Source organism: Osmerus mordax, chromosome 9, assembly GCF_038355195.1.
Source record: "Osmerus mordax isolate fOsmMor3 chromosome 9, fOsmMor3.pri, whole genome shotgun sequence".
Lineage (NCBI taxonomy): Eukaryota > Metazoa > Chordata > Actinopteri > Osmeriformes > Osmeridae > Osmerus > Osmerus mordax.
Genome location: NC_090058.1, coordinates 17,162,526 through 17,180,678, shown reverse-complemented (window position 1 = coordinate 17,180,678; position 18,153 = coordinate 17,162,526). Strand labels below are relative to the sequence as shown.

Below are 18,153 nucleotides of genomic sequence, written 5' to 3'. Positions count from 1 at the left end.
AGATTAAATCAGAATGTAAAGCCTATTCATCGAAGGTTATCTGTCATCTCCTTTAAACCATAGGCCTAGACGCCTTGCCTCAGACATTTTTCTTAGGAAGCCACTTAAACGATGCCAGCCTCCGCCCTCTCGTTGCAGGAGGCCGGTGCGTTCTGTCAGAGGCGGGGTTTGGAGGTTTGGGGTGGAGAGTGCTCCAGTTTATCCCTCCCTCTCGATATTTCTGACTGACAGCGCTCCACAGATCAGCAGCAATCCGCTGGACTCTCGCCGCCGTACCGGGGCTTCAGACACTGTGTTTCAACGTTTTGCTTTGCTGACATGGATTCGGGAGCAGTGATGTGCTCGTCCCGTTGCAACGCGCCAGCGTTCGTGCACCTGTAACTGGAACAGGCAGGTCAGCGGACGACCGTACATTGCTGCTTTTATTGAGCTCGGTCTGCGTGAGTCGCATCGTCAAGAAAAGGAGAGAGGGACGCAGGCTCCGCTGCACTCAAGGAGAGGAGACGAGTGTGAAGGCCGTTCTCAGGGTCGGTCGGTCGATTTCGGTGCTGAGTTTGGCTGCTTTTCAACATGGCGAGCGACTCTCCTGCTCGGAGCCTGGACGAGATAGACCTCTCCACTCTGAGGGTATGGGATGTGATTTACATTGTAGTGAATAGCCCCGGCCCGTGTCGCTGTAACAGTTTTTTTTGTGTGTATGTATTTGGATTTCTCTGTGTCCTGGGTGCGGGTTATGCATTAGTGTGCTTGGGCGCGTGTGTGCGATTCAGTCCACCTGACAGCTCCATGAATAGTGAGTCGGGCGGCCGAGAAGAAACGGATGTGTCCGAGACAGGCTGCTACAATGTGTCAAATTATAGACCGAGCCCCCCCCCCACCACCACCACCATCCCCAGCATTTTCAGTAGCCTAGCAAGAGTTTAAAATGTCTGAGTTTCCCACGGTAGCGGAGTAATACGGTGAAACATGCGCGGATTGCGGTGTAAATCTCCTGACCTGGTTTGTGTTCTCAGCTGTTTATCGGCAGGCTTTTATGCTGCCTTGATTCAGTCAGCCACGGAATGTAACCTATTTAACCACAGCACTGAATCTCGACTCAGGCTCTGTGTGTGTTATTTACCAAGTGTTAGTTTCCTGACACAGACTCACAGATCGTATCCTGGCCCATGGTGTCTGAGGCAATTTGAGTCGGGATAATCGGTAACGGAGTGTTCTGTGCAGTTTGTGTGTATGTGTGTGTGTGTGCGCGCGCGCGCGCGCGCACGTGTTGTTGGTGGGGTTGTTGTGGACGTTCGTGTTGTCAGTTCTAGATACATCCTACAGACAGTCGTCTGCTAGACAGTGAACGCACTCGGAGACTACCTGTAGTCAGCGCTGCTAACATTTCTGCTGCTGCTACTGCACCCGCCCGTTCTTTTGTTCGCCTGTGCGCACTGCACACAGAAACACACACACACACACACGCACACACACACACACACACACACACACACACACAGTAACAAACACTTATACACAAGCAAACACACATCCACACACATGCATTAAGGCACACACATACACGCACGCAGAACAAAGACACAAACGCACACTCCTCACACTATTAATACATCGGTACCAATCTATTCACTTCACTGGGCACTGTGTGTGTGTGTGTTTGTTTTTGTCTGTTTTAGCAGCTGTAGGCTTTGCAGGGACATTTATTTGTTACTCTACTAGAGAGAGAGACTGAGACCGAGTCTGAGGCATACCTGGTGTCTGTTTCTATCTCTGTCTGTGTCTATATACTATATGCCTGTCTGCAATATTTTTGTATGTGGCAGGGTTTGTGTTCTATGTGTCTGTGATTCACACAATGTGTTGTGGTAGCCTATGTCCCTGGAGTTTGTGTTGTGCTAGTGTCTGTGTGTCTTTAGTACAGGCTCCATGCTGTACTGTGTGTGTAGTACAGGTCTGTGTGTATGTAAGCACACAGCCCATGTTGTGCTAATGTACTAGTGTGTGTGTGTACTACAAGTCTGTGTTGTCCTAGTGCACTATTGTATGTGTCTGTGTGTGTGTACTAGGACTGTGTGCTAGTGCACTGTAGTGTTCTGGTAGTTTGTCTACAGTGACAGTACATCGGGACCAGTCCTGCAGTTGAGAGCTGAGATTAGTCTTTCTCTCCCCTCGCTAATCCTCTGACTGGCTGGGTCTGGTCCCAGCATCCACTCTGGTGGGGTGAAAGAGGGAGTGAGAGAGAGAGATAAAGGATGGAGGGAGATTGATGGAGAGAGAGAACCCTCACATATCCTAGTTCAGACCCTTGGTCAAACGTTCATATCTTAGCTAGTAGTGTTTATTTAACACCAGGAGTGTCCCCAAATCAAGAGAGTGGACCTATATAAACATTCCACGAGGAAAATTAACACAGGTGTCATTCTCCGTAAGTCAGATCTTAGTTATCTTCAGAAGAACTGCTTTTGGTCCTGCCTTCAGAGGAGATGAGGCAAGGGCATGAGGCTAGGAGACGAGGAGGTGAGGCTAGGACACAAGGAGGCACAGCTGGGCATATCAAGATGCAGCGTGTGTCTGCCTGTCTCAATGGCCACCTGAGAGGGTCACAAGGCCTGGTGTCTGGGTCACAGGAGGAACAAGGACGCCCTCTCTCTGGGAGCTCCACACAGGACTTCTGTGACTGCTAATGAAGCGTTACTTCCACAATCACACGAACACCTGAGAAACCTGTGTGTGTGTGTGTGTGTGTGTGTGTGTGGGGGGGGGGTACCGGGGGTTCCATTTCAGTGAGGTTTCTACAGAAGTTTATTTGTTTGGGAGCAAGCGGTTAGCTAAGACAATAATTTACACATGTAGCAACATGTTGATGATGCGCTGCTTGAGTTGGTATCGCTTCCTCCACACTCACCTTCCTTCAGTCCTTCCTCCATCCTTCTTTCCCATCTGTCTATCTATCTGTCTTTCTCTCAATCTCTCCAGCCTTGCTATGTAGCCTGTTACCATCCTAAAGGGATTAATAATGCCATTCTCTCTCTCTCTTTTCTCCCTCTCTTTTCTCCCTCTCTTTATTTCTCTCTCTCTGTCTTTTACTTTGTCTTTCTGATTTCTCATCTCACGTAAGGAAATAGGAAGTGAATGACGGATAATAGTGATGACACACACAGACAGACGTACAGACAGGCAAACAGACAGGCACACGCACGCTGGTCTAACCAGGCAGACAGGAAGTAGGTCAAGGGGGCTGGGCTTGCTCTAGTGGTGGCCCCTTCTACTCTGCTTGAAAGACAGTTACATTCTGACCACACGCTCACACTCCCTCAACACAGACTCAACTGAGAACTGGGAAGTGGAGTGAACAGAAGTGGGCTAAAGTGCTCATAGACTGTACAGCTCTCTCTCTCTCTCTCTCTCTCTCTCTCTCTCTCTCTCTCTCTCTCTCTCTCTCTCTCTCTCTCTCTCTCTCTCTCTCTCTCTCTCTCTCTCTCTCTCTCTCTCTCTCTCTCTCTCTCTCTCTCTCTCTCTCTCTCTCTCTCTCTCTCTCTCTCTCTCTCTCTCTCTCTCTCTCTCTCTGCGCTCCTGTCTGTCTGCTGTCGTTCCTGGTTCAGCTTCATTCTAGTGCCCCTGTAGATCTGTACAGTCGTGTGGATGCACCAAAGCCGGACATAGAGATGTCACCAGCGTTAGGACATGTCTACACATGCGTGCGCACACACACAAACAAAAAATTCAGTATGGGTTGAGGCAGTCAGCTGACAAGAGCAACAGATGGTAAACCAGCAGGACAGCACTGGCCTCAAATACGCACATACACACACACACACACACACACACACACACACACACACACACACACACACACACACACACACACACACACACACACACACACCCACACACACACACACATGTATACAGACACACAGATATTCGCTGATGGTAGGAACAGCAGGGGTTTCAGACCTGTCAGTGACAACAGTACCCTGTGCTCTACATCAAACATACACACGCTACACACCTGTGCGTACACACACACACACACACACACACACACACACACACACACAGTAGACACTCATGGCCTCAGGTGGGACAGGAGGGGAGGAGAGGGAAAAGGTCGTAGACAGGAAGGATAGAGGGAGATAGTTTGATGGATGTAAACAAAGCTCCCAGCTTTGTTACAGTATAGCTTATGATGAGAGGGAGGGAGGAGAGAGAGAGGGAGGGAGGAGAGAGAGGGGGAGGGAGGGAGAGTCAGAGAGGATGGATTAAGGAAGGAGTTTGTCCAATGTACATGTTTACTAAGTATACTGTGTGTGTGTGTGTATACAGTATGGTATGTGTGTGTGGTTTGCTAACGTAGTGAGCAGTGTGATCCAATAGAGCCGCAGCTGCATGACTTGTGTTATACTGTTACCGCGCTAATGGCAGTTGGCGGCTGTGTGTTTCCTGGACATGTGTAGGACTAGCTGGAATTTTATCTCAGTAAGGAAATAGCAGTTAGACATGACAGTAGTTAAAGATGATAGTAGTTACACATTCCTGGAGTGACTGTAGTTCTTTGATATTGACATTCTAACCTTCTCTGTGTTGTTGTGTGTTCGTGTGTGTGTCTGTGTGTGTGTCTGGGTGTGTGTGTGTCCGTGTGTGGTGTAGGACTGGAGGTAATGTCTAGCAGTGACATGCTATGTTGATGTTTTGTCTCTGCAGGATTACAGTGATCTTATGTTGACCTCCAACAGAGAGGGGTTCCCATCAATCCCCCTCTCACAACACAAATGTTGAGAGAGAGAGAGAGTGCATTTGTTTGCATGTTGAATTATTTCCCTAATCAAGGAAAGTAGTGAGAAACTTGTGTTCTTCTTACGTAGCTTAACTTGTTACTGGTGTGTGTTCTTAAATTCTGCCTGGCTCCCCCCCCCCCCCTCCACACATGCGTGCACGCGCACACACACACCCTTCAGACCTCCAGGATCCCTCGTCACCAGTGAGCGATTCGACTCATGTGACAGTCATGTGACACAGCAAAACTCTTAACAAGCAACAAAAAACGTCACATTCAAGTACACACACACACACACACACACACACACACACACACAGAGGCAGGCATGGTGCAGAACACTTTCTGTGGCTGGCCTATTAAATATGAATGATAATGGGGTATTTTTATCAGTGGGCCCGAGGACATGTATGAAGTGGAGCAGCAAACAGACAGCACTCTGCATGTACACACACTGAAGCCAGTGTGTGTGTGTGTGGGTGTGGGGGGGGGGTATGGTCAGAGATATTAAAAGAGATCAAAGGGGTGTGTGGGGGTAGAGAAAGAGTCATAGGGAGAGAGAATCGTGGAATATGTGAGAGAAGGAGCCTGCGAAAAAGAGGGGGAAAGGTCATAGAGAGAAAGAGGAGACAGAGAGAGAAAATGAGAGGGAGGCTGAAGGAAGTGATGCTTATTGCTCTACCCGTATGTGCATGCTCAACTTCAGACATAGGTGAGAGACACACACACATTCAGCACTATTAGACAGCCTCTCGCACTGACATTCGCATACACACTTAAACGGTGGTGTGTGTGTACGTGTCCTAAGAAGAGTATGTATGAGTGTGGGTGAGAGCGAAACAGCTCGAGGATGTACTTGAAACACAGGGTTAGACAGCATATGTACGTGTGTGCGCATGTGTGTGTGGAATGTTTCTCATTGCAGGAAATAAAATGTCTACTGAGAAAGGGAGAAAGAGGAGAGATGGAAAGAAAGGAAGGGCGGGGAAAAGAAATGGAGAGGGGGTGATGGGTGTAGTTGAAAAGCAATGAAATGGTGCTAGCTAGACTGAAAACCCATATGAGAAGAAATTGAGATGGAAAAAATAGAAATAAAGAGAGTTAAGGGAGAGGGAGAGACATGGTAGGAAAACCGTAGATGTACTTCTAGAATGACAAACGGAGGGGAAGAGAGAGAGAATGAAAGAACTGCCATAGCATTACTGGGAGACGGTCAGGAATGAGAGAGAGTGAGGGAGAGACAATGAGAGAAAGAAAGCGTGCTGGAGAGACTGATCTACTGTGGTGACTGGAGATGAACAGAGGCTTGCAGAGCATGAGAGAGGAAGCGAGAGAGAGAGAGAGAGAGAGAGAGAGAGAGAGAGAGAGAGAGAGAGAGAGAGAGAGAGAGAGTGAATACCAGCTATTGTTGGAATGCCTTAGCAACACAGCCATGAGGGAGGGGGAAGGGTGCTGTAGTGTGTGTGAATGTGTGTGTGTGTGCGTGAGTGTGAGTGTGTGTACTGTATGTCCTGTCAGTATGAGGGCTAATGCGTGTGTTTGTGTGGGATCACTGAGTTTAGGGTTGGTGTGTGTGTACTGTATGTGTGTTAGCTCTCAGCTAGCTGTTCCTTGCTGACAGCCAGGAGTGTCTTAAGTCCGAGTGTGCAGAACACAACTGTGGTCCATCTATGGTGGTCCTCAGTCATGTGGGTCCACCTCTGCCAGACCCACATTCTCTGCTGACTGTGCTTACTAACCCAGGGTGTGTTTGGGTAGGGGTAGAGGGGGGTAGGGGTGGGGAATGAGCCAACCACTGCCTTGCTAAAATAAATTTGTCTCTCTTTAGGACCCTGCGGGCATCTTTGAGCTGGTCGAACTGGTGGGCAATGGCACTTATGGACAGGTCTACAAGGTAAGATATAAACATTCACATTGGTCCACACTTCTTTCTTTCTTTCTGTCCCTGTCCCTGTCCCTGCAGATGACATGGCACTAGTGTGTGTGTGTGTGTGTGTGTGTGTGCCATTGTGATGGTTTGAGGTCAGCAGGACCCACCAGTATGTCTGGGTGGGTCCCTATCCTATCTCAGAGGACCAGTCCAAACACACATCCTATCTCAGAGGACCAGTCCAAACACACATCCTATCTCAGAGGACCAGTCCAGACACACATCCTCTCCCTTCCTTTTCTCTCCCATTCCTCCCCTTCTTCCCAATCTTGTCATCCTCTTCTCCAGCACCAAGTCACCCTGAGTGACAGCCTGTCATGTTTTATTTACATTATCTCTGCTTTGGATTGAATTGTGTGCGTGCGTGAGTGTATCTAATGCAGCCGTGAGAGAAGGTCATATTGTGATGGAAAAGAGAGACTGTTCTGTCTGCTGATTGGACCAGAGGAGAGGTCAGGCAAAGGTTGGACATACCTCTCTACACTCCTAGATACACACTCTGAGAGACAGAGAGAGAGAGACAGACAGAGATAGAGAAAGTGTGAAAGCATATGCGTTTACGTGTGTGTATGTGTAACTCTGTGTGTGTGTCTCTCTCTCTCTCTCTCTCTCTCTCTCTCTCTCTCTCTCTCTCTCTCTCTCTCTCTCTCTCTCTCTCTCTGTCTGTGTGTGTCTCTCTGTCTGTGTGTGTCTCTGTGCTCTCCAGAAAGAGGAGGAGAGTTATGTATGTACGGTTATTGCTGACAATGCGCTCTAACTGAAAGTCACGGCCCATTGGCTAGCTGACACTCAGCCTGTCTTCTGCTGTACACTACATGTCAGCTCTACAGCACAGCTGACACACACACACACACTCATACCTCTTTAACAGACATCCCAACCTGCAGAGACTCATTTCCGGGAGGTAGCTCCCCCCCCCCCCCCCCCCCCCCCCGGGACGCAATCAGGATGCGCGACATGCACCTGTTTCGACCATAAATGACCATCGCACAGTCTCGCGCTCGCTTTAAATAAAAAAATCCCCAAATTCCGGGAGTTTGTATAGCATTTGCGGGCGTCCGGGAGCCGCTATTGAAATGTGGGAGACTCCCGAAAGTTCCGGGAGACTTGAGATGTCTGCTGCTTTAATAATCTACATTCCTGTGCCTTCTGACTGCAGAGTTACCCATGTAAAGTGCTGGTCTGTTGAACCCAAACTAGCCATTTCTTCTTTTCTCAAGAGTGAGATAACATTTACATTTAGTCATTTAGCAGACGCTCTTATCCAGAGCGACTTACAGTAAGTACAGGGACATTCCCCCCGAGGCAAGTAGGGTGAAGTGCCTTGCCCAAGGACACAACGTCATTTGGTTGGCATAGCCGGGAATCGAACTAGCAACCTTCTGATTACTAGCCCGATTCCCTCACCACTCAGCCATCTGACTCCTATGGAGAGATGGACTTTTCCTTGTGTGTGTGTGTGTGTGTGTGGGTGCAAAGGCTGGCAAGGGGAGATAAGGGGAGTTTTATCACTTCCACCTCCCTCTAGTTAAAAGATACAGATCTGCTAACAGCCCTCAAACATCCATCTGAGCCCAACAGGCTCATTAAGACATACTGTTTAAAACTTTGCTGTTGTTTGTTTCAGAGAGTAGAGAAGCATAGAAGTAATAGCTTGCTCATTGTTCATCTAGACTACCTTTATTTTTCTCTTTCTCTCCCTCTTCCTCTCTCTTTTAGCTAGCGTGCAGAGGCTCCTGGGCTTGGTGTAGCTAGTTAGCAGAGGGTGCTGGGCTGGGTGTAGCTAGTGTGCAGAGGGTCCTGGGCTGGGTGTAGCTAGCATGCAGAGGGTCCTGGGCTTGGTGTAGCTAGCTAGCAGAGGGTCCTGGGCTGGGTGTAACTAGCTAGTACAGGCCAATGAGCTGCCCCAGAAGACTGTCTACCTGTAAATATAGCCCCTTAGTTTCTCTGCCTCCACAAATAGTGCAACATGGGTAATGCTAAATAATTAAAGGCTTTTGCTTTTCAACTCTCTCCCCCTCTTCCCTGCTCCTTTTCTTTCTTTTGTCCACCCACTCTCTAACCCCCCACCCCTCTTTCTTTTTTTCTTTCTTTCTTTCCCCTTTTCTCTGTCTTGCGTATATGTTTTTTTCCAATGTGAATATGTCATAGTGCCAATGGGAATTGTAGCTGTTTGGATGCTGAGATTCTGAGGAAGTGGTGTTGAACACGTACAGGTCATCCTTGATAGACTGACCAGAGGACTGACTGATTGGTCATTAAGATAGATTTATTGTTCCTCCATAATCCCCAGGGATGAAGTCATTGATGTAAAAATGTTGATACGAGGGCCAACAGTGAGGAAATGAAGGATTACAATTATACAACAGAAACGTGTTGCTACACACACACACACACACACACACACACACACACACACACACACACACACACACACACACACACACACACATGCACACCAGATGGCATACAGACTGGCAGCAATATTGTTATGGCACCATGTCGACTGACACCCTGAATCTGGCAGTCGTCGCCTCACTTGTGTGCGGCCTACCTGTGTGTGTGTGTGTGTGTGATAGTAGGCATTAGAAGAGGAGGAGAACATTTGTAATTCTCTGATGACAGAAGGCATCCTCTCCTCAGGCAAAGTGCTCCACATACTCATCAAATATTCAACACTGCTGCTTCTCTGTGGAACTCCTCACACACGCTAGTCAGGAAGAGAGTTTGTGCATGTCTGCGTGTGTGTGTGTGTGATGAATTGAACTGTGAAAAATCACATTTACATGAAAGAGGTCTCTCTCCTTTGGCCCACCAGAGGTGTTGCCATGACCACGGATGAGTGATGTCATTGTGATCATGCTAGCGTACAGATCTGGGATCAGATAAGGCAGATCCAGATTAGGATTATCTCCTCTCCTTGGAAAGAATGCCTAATCTCATGAACCAATCATACCTTCATCTGACCTGAGTCATTGGGTCTGGAGTCAAGGCTTGGGCTTGGGCTGGGTAAATCTCTGTGTCTAGTTAAGCGTTTCTCAACCCTGGTCCTTGTTTTAGACGTTTCCCTGCTCTTTCACACCTGATTCAGAAGAATGGGTCATTTTCAAGCTCTGTAGAAACCTGATAATATATCATACCTCCTATCCTCGGAAAATGCCTAATCTCATGAACCAATCACACCTTCATCTGATCTGAGTCATTGGGCCTGGGGCCGGGGCCAGGGCTGGTGCCAGGGCTGGGGCCGGGGCTGGGGCCGGGGCCGGGGCCAGGGCTGGGGCCGTGGCCGGGGCTGGGGCCAGGGCTGAACGGTAGTAACCAGTCAGAGACAGGTGCCTAATAAAACTTGCGTGTGATCGTTCTTCTTTCTTTTTCATACCAAGACGAGGATGACAGCAGCCACGCTGACGAACAGATCCATTAATTGAAACAAACATTCAAACAAGTTAAATAATAAGTTTACATTGAGTTGATTTTCCACTGGAGCGAAGATTTAAATAAGTTAGCGGATACGTTTCACATTGAGTTGCTGTATACCGAGTTGAAGATTGCACACATTGTGGAGATTCTGCAGTTGAGAATCTGTACCGCATTGGTAAGAAATGCCGTTGCTAGTATTGTAAGTGATAACTTGGCTATGCTATGTATGTCACTCGAACAATGTTTTGCTAAGATATGTACTATATTTGTGAGATGTTAAGATATGTATTATATTTGTGAGATGTTTCATTTGAATTTGGGAACTGTTTTGTTAAGTGGTAGCACAGGTGGCTAGGTCGCCATAGCTATGCTACATAGCTACTGTCGCGTGAGGCAGAGCACGAGGTCATATATTTGGTATCGATGTGGTCAGTTGGTACTAAGTGTATATATCAGATTTAGAATAGATTCTTGTTTTGTTTATAATTATTCATTGTAAATAAGAGTTTGAACATAAGTTCTGACCTTGCCCACATAGGTCAGGTTTTTTGAGGAGTTTGAGTTTGAGTTGATCCTGGTGTGGATTCCACATTTGATGGCGAGCTACAACCCAACGGAGAAGAACTTCAAAGAATTGCATGCAGAAGATTGAGAGACTTTGTCCTACACAAACCAGTCCACTCTGCAGTGTGGTAGGGTGTGCATACCGGTCCTAGGTATCAAAGATTTGTGTGTTAGCTACATTGTTATTTAGACCATTGATATTAATGTATTTTCTTTTCTTTGGTTACCCGGGTAACATTTAAAAAGGGAATTATTTATAAGGTAATATTTGAAAGGGGGTTGTTTGAAAAAGTAACATTTCAAAGATATCGGAAAGAGTAATATTATTGAATAAATAAGTTGAGTTAATATATAAATACAATTAGAAATTAATAGATAATGAATAGCCGTTAGTACATAATATTAATAATAATAATAAGCAAGTTAGATAAATAAATAGTAACTAATAATATTAATAAATAGTAAATGGATAATAACAAATAGGTAATAGTTAATGCATAAAACTAAACAGTTAATAAGAAACTGATAATCAATAATTGGGACAAGAGTATTTTCTGATTTTTATTTTATTTCCATATTTAACCCTTGTGTTATCTTCGGGTCATTCTGACCCATCAGTCATTGTGACCCACCGTCGTATTGCGTCAACTTTCCCACATACAAAAACAAAGTGAAGCATTTTCTTTTAACCGTTGGGCTGTCTCAGACCCCCCACATTGCGAAGGTTAAAAGAAAATAATTTTTATTTGTTTTTGTATTGGGTAAAATTGGGTAAACACAACGATGGTTCGTTATGAACCTTTGGGTCATGTGACCCGAAGGCAGCACAAGGGTTAATTTAATAAAAGGGATTGTGATTCCCAAAAGGAAAGTATTTGTGTGTTGTGATTCCGGGTATTATTGTGTATGCTAGACTCCATAGCCGAATTTGGTCTTCTGTCGATCTAGTCCTAAATACACCACACATGCTTGTAACTTATTATCAATAAGGGTTACAATGTCACTGTTTCAATCACATCCTATCTCTGCTTCATTTTCTATTTGTATCTCTGTATACGTCTCTCTAGACACGCAGACACAAACACCCACACAGATGTAGACACATACATCCACACATTACCCACTCCAGAGCCATTGTGAATGATCCATGACTGAGGTGTATGTTTCCCGTTGCCGTGGAAACTGCAGCTGTGGTTGTTGTGTCAGGCCGACACACACACAAACACCTGGCAGTGTTCATTAACCTACTTCCTCTTTCTGTCATTCCCCCCTGAGGCCCCACGCCCCACTTACCCACAATGCACCTCTCTCACCCAAACAAGGGTCAATTAGCCATGCCTGATGTCAATAACAGATTATTCGCTTCACCATCTCTCTCCTGTTCCATCTCTCACCCTCCTCTTTCTCTGCCTTCCCCTCTCTCTCTCTCGCTCCCTATCTCTCCCACCTTCTCTTCCCCTCTCTTTCACACCCACTCTTTTCTCTAAATGAATCACAAACTGTCTCCTCGTTAGTAATCTTTTCCCCTCTTCTCCCGGTTCTCTGGATCTGGGCTGGAAGAGCTGATCTACTGACCATTCTCACAGTCTTCAGAGCCTGATTTACTGATAGTCAATAATCTATACCACCCTCCTTTCTTCCATCCGCCATCTGTCCTCCCTCTTACCTCCATCCTTTCCTCCTCTCCTGTCTGTCCCTCGCTCGATCTAGGACACTTTCACATCCCCCTGTTCATCTCGCAGTCTTCTCCATCACCCTCTCTTCCTCTTCTCCCTCTCCCCTGTCTCCCTCCCTCACTTCACCCCTCTCCTCCACCCCTCTCCCTCCCTTTCTCCCCTTCCTCCAGCACCCTTTCTCCCCCTCTCCTTCGCCTCTGCTCTCTCTGTAAATCACCTCTGTCGTTCGTCTGACCTCCACAGTTGCTGGAGCTTGACGGTGATGTGCTGAGCCTGCCACCTCAGCCCACACTGCTGCCTGTGTGTGTGTGTGTGTGTGCGTGCGTGTGTGTGTTTCAGAGTGTTTTCCCATGCTAAGTTATCCACTCATACTGGGTTATGGATCCTTGGATTGTGGTACAGTAGGAGTGGTTCGAATGTCTAAGTTTAGGACTGGGTAAAGGGGGGTTGGGTCGGGAGTGGTGGTGTGTGTGTAGCTGGGGAGGTCTGTCGGTTGGTTTGGGTGGGGTGGTTTTAGCTGGGGGTGGGAGTTGGTTGGTCTGGGTGGGGTAAGTATTCGGTTTCGGAAGGATGGTAGGCAGATGTGTTTGGGATTTAGAGGGCGATGTTGCAAGTGTGTGTGTATATGGTGGTGGTGGGGGGGGGGGTGGCAGGGGGGGTGTATCAGGGGACGATTTGCCCCCCTGTGTGATCCCATTATACAGTAGTGGAGCAGCCAAGTCTTTTACACACACTGGTGTGTGTGTGTTCATGTCCTCACACTTAGCATGGGTGGGTTAGTACTCCTTACCAGGCCAGAGAGTGTTGATCTCTGGCTGGTAACACACACACGCAAACATGCACACACATATACGCACGAGAGCACACGCACACATACACATGTGCACACTCCCAGTATCATTGATTCTTGTTTGTGTGTGGTAATCACATTTCTTATCATTTGGCCTTTGTTGGTCCTTAAAGTGAAGCCAGACAAAGGCTGGCCAGTAATAAGCCTGCAGGGAGATATGGATCCTTCAGTTACAAAGGATAAAGACCTGGCTAGTTGTGGGAGTAAACACTACATCTTTGCTTTTGTACTACTGGTGATTCCTAAGCCCTTTTAAACAGTTTATAAGTGTGTATTGTTTAGGTGAGTGTGTTTGAGAAAGTTATTGAGATGATGCTTTGAAGTGTGCCTGTTAATGAAACTGTTTGTGATCTCCATGTGAAGCTATAGGAAATGAAGACCAGGGATTGGCCGTGTGTCTGGTAGGATCTTGTTGTTGATTGTTCAGTGTCCTCATGGTTCATTTCTGCAAATCCTCATCAACAGCTAGTCCAGTACTCCACTATGGCATCTTGTTTGTGTGTGTGTGTGTGTGTGTCTGGGCAAGAGAGTATAGCCTGGGGCTGGCTTTATATTTCCTCAGTCGTGGGAGATTGGAATGGGGGCCTTTGTCACTTGTATTTACCGCCTCACTGACTCCACTGCAGTGTGTGCGTGTGTTTGTGCGGGGGTGTGTGTTTGTGTTTGCGCAGAGGGTAATAGGGTAATTTGGGATGGTTGTGGTGTAATGAGGTTTGCGTGCGTGTGTGTGCAACTGCCACTAGTATTCCCAGTGCTGTGTTTTCAGGAGTTTTTTCACCATCACCATGTGGTTGTCTGAATACTGCAACTGACTTGTGTTGCTACTGGAGGACTACAGGAGATGTGTGACTATGCTAGTGTGTTTGTGTGTGTGTGTCCGCATGTGTGTGTCTGTGCGCGTTTGTCTCTGCGTGTGTGTGTCTGCACACGTGTCTGTGTCCAGGCCAGGGTAAGTGTGTGTGTAGATTACCACGATGGTATGGATTAGGATTAGGGTGTGACCCATTTACTGGCCCCAAGGGGCTTCTGATGGCAGTTTGGAGTTGATGCTGGGTTGTTTGTGCGTGTTTGTGTGTGTGATTTTGTAGTGTTTGAGTGTGTGAGAGCCAGAGACCGAGCCTCAGAAAATGTTGGGTCCATCTTGAAGTGTTGGCACCAAACATAGTCTGCCCCCCCCCCCCCCCCCCCCCCCCACACACACACACACCCAGTCACCCTCACCCCTTAACCCCCCACCCTCAAGTCCTCCAACCCAGGCCCCTCAGAAACAGCAGTACAATAGTTCCCGTTTGTGTGTGTGTGTTGGCCACTGTACCCCTGCTGGTCAGGACTGTTGCTAGGCTACAACAGGAAGTGTCCTGCATAGTAAATGTGCTTGAGAGGAGCTATATAATCGACTTGGCAAGCCAAGACACACACACACACACCATCCATAGTGCAGCAGTGAATAGTTTGTGGGTATAGCAGTGCAGGCCTGCATTGTAGTTGTGCTTGACTGAAGCTGAGGGATAGTGATGAAGAGATGTTTGCTTCTGCGGCCTGGAGCACAGAGTAGCATAATAAGACCTGTGTGTGTGTCAAACATATTTTTCCTATTTTCCTCCACGTGAGTCAGACATTCAAAGATCCGAGAGATGAGTATCTCTCTCTCTCTCTCTCTCTCTCTCTCTCTCTCTCTCTCTCTCTCTCTCTCTCTCTCTCTCTCTCTCTCTCTCTCTCTCTCTCTCTCTCTCTCTCTCTCTCTCCTTGTCTCCCTTCTCTCCTCCCCCCTCCTCAGGGTCTGACCCATCTCCACCAGCACAAGGTCATCTCTCACAGAGCTCTTATCTGCAACAGTCATTTGTTAGTTACTTGTCATCTCTTTACTATCAAGTCCTACTTCTCATACATGTGAGCTGGAGCCTGTTATTCCTAGTGTTGATGTTTCCAAAAAAGGCTGCTCTGAGGTCAGTTTGGACCCTGCTGGTCAACAGACTAATAACAGCAGAATGAGAGTGACCTGATCCTGGATCAGAGGAGTAGGAGCCTGAAGGAATGTTGTGGTGTCTAGTGAGGTAAAGCTCCCAGGGCCCGTGAGGCACACACACACACACACACCATCCATGGCCCATCTGAGAGGAATGATTGCGCTAGCAGTTTACTCTTATCTCTCACACACACCTGGCTATGCTGCCTGTGTGTGTGAGTTTGTATGTGTGTGTGCGTGCGTGCACATTTTTGTGTGTTATGTCTGTTCAAATGAGTGGTTTCACACACTCCATGTTTATTTGCTAGTGGGATCAAATGTGTGCATTAAGATTATGGTGTAGGATTAGTAAATCACCAGTCAGTGTTAGTATAACTGGGTCTGTGAGTGTCACAGCATTAGCACAGCAACAGCCTAATCAGCTTCAGTCTCATAGTTGTGTGGACTGTATGTGTGTTCCCCTAGCATTAGCTGTTAGCATTAGCTGTTAGCATTAGCTGTTAACATTAGCTCCAGAGCTCCCTGTGAACTTTGCTTCTGGTTGGTGCTGCAAGGCACCTAGTTGGATCTAGGTCAGAGAGGCAGCCCCTACTGTCAGCCTGCTAGCCAATAAGCCAGCCAGCCGGCCATTAAGCCAGTCAGTAAGACAGACAGCCAACCAGCTAGCCCAGTTGATCAGCCAGCCAGTCAACTCACCAGTGAGGGAAAGGATGAATAGTTTGAACAAAGATCCTGGTGCTGAATGGGTGGAATTAAGAGTGAGAGGAGGAATTAGGGGGGGGGGGGGAGGGGAAGAGGAGAGAGGGTTAGTGAGACAGAACTTCTTCATTCACACTTTACTCCTGAATGTGAAATAAAACAAGACAGACACCTAAGCATGAAGAGGCTTATGTTGTTGAGTACTAAATCTATATTTATGTTTTAGGTATTAGCTGATGTACTAGCTAACCCTAACCCAGCGAGTGTGCCACATGCTGTGTGCGTGTGTGTGTGAGTATGTATAAAGGTCTGTTTCAGGTCCAGAAATGGCAGTGTTCTGCTGCCAAATCAATTGTTGGTCTGTAACAAAGAGACCCTGTGTTTCTGGAATTAGGGCAGACTGATCCTGAAGGAAATCGCCACAAGAAATGTGTGTGTGTGTGCCTGCATTAGTGTTTGTGTATGTGTCTGAATGTGGTTTGTGCAGTCAATGTGATAGTCAGCAGTTGTAAAGATCAGTTTCTGTTGTGGTCTACAGATCATGTGACAGGAAGCAGGGTCATCGTGGTGTTTCTTCTTATGTGTGTGTGTGTCTGTGTCCCGTCATCAGTTTTTTGGGCCATTCTCTTTGCCACACATGTCTCTCAGCACACTGTGACACACTGCCCCAATTCACATACACATACACTTTTCCTGTACATAATTAACTCATTAAATGCAATCCACTAATTGGCTAAGGCCCTCAATGGAATGTGTAGATATGAACCCTCAGGATATTCCATCTGGTTATCAAATCAGCCCATATGATGAGGAAGCAACATCAAAACTATCCTTGTGCGTGTGTGCGTGTGTGTGCGTGTGTGTGCTTGTGTTTGTTTTGAAACACATATATATGTGTGTATGTTTGTTTCTGTTGTCGGTGCTAATCCATGCTGGAGGAGCTAGGTATTAGCCTAGCCGGCGTGGGCCAGGCAGGTGTAACGCTCCACTGAGGGTAGCTTAGCGCTGTTAGCCTTGTTAGCTTCATTAGCTAATCACTGCAACAGATGCCCAGCTCCAGGGCTAATACCCTGCTGCCGCTCTGCACCACCTGGGCCTCCCCTGCCTTGCCCTCAGCCTCCTCTGGGCTCCTCCCCAACCCAGTACCCTGCTCTTGCTCTACTGTAACCGACCTTCCATATGCACTGCTGGACATTTTAGATGTAGTACGCAACATGGTACACAACATGAGACAACAAAGTTATATATAAAAAATACTGGTTAACTGTTTTATCTTTGTCTCTGTTTCTTCATTTTTCCTCTATATCTCTTTCTCTCTCTCTTTTTGTCCCTCTCTTTCTCTCTCTCTCTCTCTCTCTGTTTCTCTCTCTCTCTCTGTTTCTCTCTCTCTCTAGGGTCGCCATGTTAAAACAGGACAGCTTGCTGCCATCAAGGTCATGGATGTCACTGGGGTAAGAATGACACACACACACACGCATGCACAAACCCACACTGAATAATTTCTAGTGAACAGTAATGTCAGCTATTAGAGATGTGTGTACGTGTTCGAGGCAAGGAGGAATTGAGGACAGACGTCTCACCATGGTATTATTAGCTTTGGTTAATAGAACGTCAGTGAGTGTCAAACGTGTGTGTGTGTGTGATTGTCAGATTGGATAAGAAAGTGTACTCTATTAATACTGTATGTTCCTTGCCATGTACCCCCAGTGTCCTCTACACAACATCGTGCCCAGGGACATGAGTCATGCTGGGCTAGTTAGCCAAACATACTTGGCTAAACGGCAGCTAGTCATCAGCGTCTGATAAAGTTATTGTTCAAGTTCTGACCTGAATCTATTGTAGATACATGGCTCAGTGGCATGCTTATCATTCAAATGTGTGTGTGTGTTAGGATGAGGAGGAAGAGATTAAAGCTGAGATCAACATGCTGAAGAAGTACAGCCACCACCGGAACATTGCCACGTACTACGGAGCTTTCATCAAGAAGAATCCGCCTGGCATCGACGATCAGCTCTGGGTACGGAGAGCGTGTGTGTGTGTGAGAGAATTTGCCTGTGTTTCTGTGTGTGTTTACCTGTGTATCAGCTGCTAGTGTGGAAGGCTGAATGTATTACTCATGGCTCGAGTGATGCAGGAGAGCTCTCTGTTCTACAATGCTCACCGCGTTTATCATCTCCAATGGGAGGAGGAGTCCATACAATGCATTAACCCACCCTACTGTGTATGGTGGAGAGTGTGTGTGTGTGTGTCATGAGTACGTACAGGGGTTTG

At 47.1% G+C, this 18,153-nt stretch overlaps 1 protein-coding gene across 3 annotated transcripts in view; it reads left to right on the top strand.

Moving 5' to 3' along the window:
- The first annotated feature begins 252 nt into the window (after positions 1-252).
- Positions 253-18,153, top strand: part of tnika (TRAF2 and NCK interacting kinase a) — a 40,796-nt gene continuing 22,895 nt past the window's right edge. For all 3 annotated transcript variants that reach the window (XM_067242688.1, XM_067242687.1, XM_067242689.1), the window contains exons 1-4: positions 253-627; positions 6,606-6,671; positions 17,277-17,333; positions 17,774-17,899. In XM_067242688.1, the coding sequence (XP_067098789.1) occupies positions 571-627; positions 6,606-6,671; positions 17,277-17,333; positions 17,774-17,899 (306 nt within the window). In that variant the 5' untranslated portion in view covers positions 253-570. The remainder of the gene's footprint in view (positions 628-6,605; positions 6,672-17,276; positions 17,334-17,773; positions 17,900-18,153) is intronic.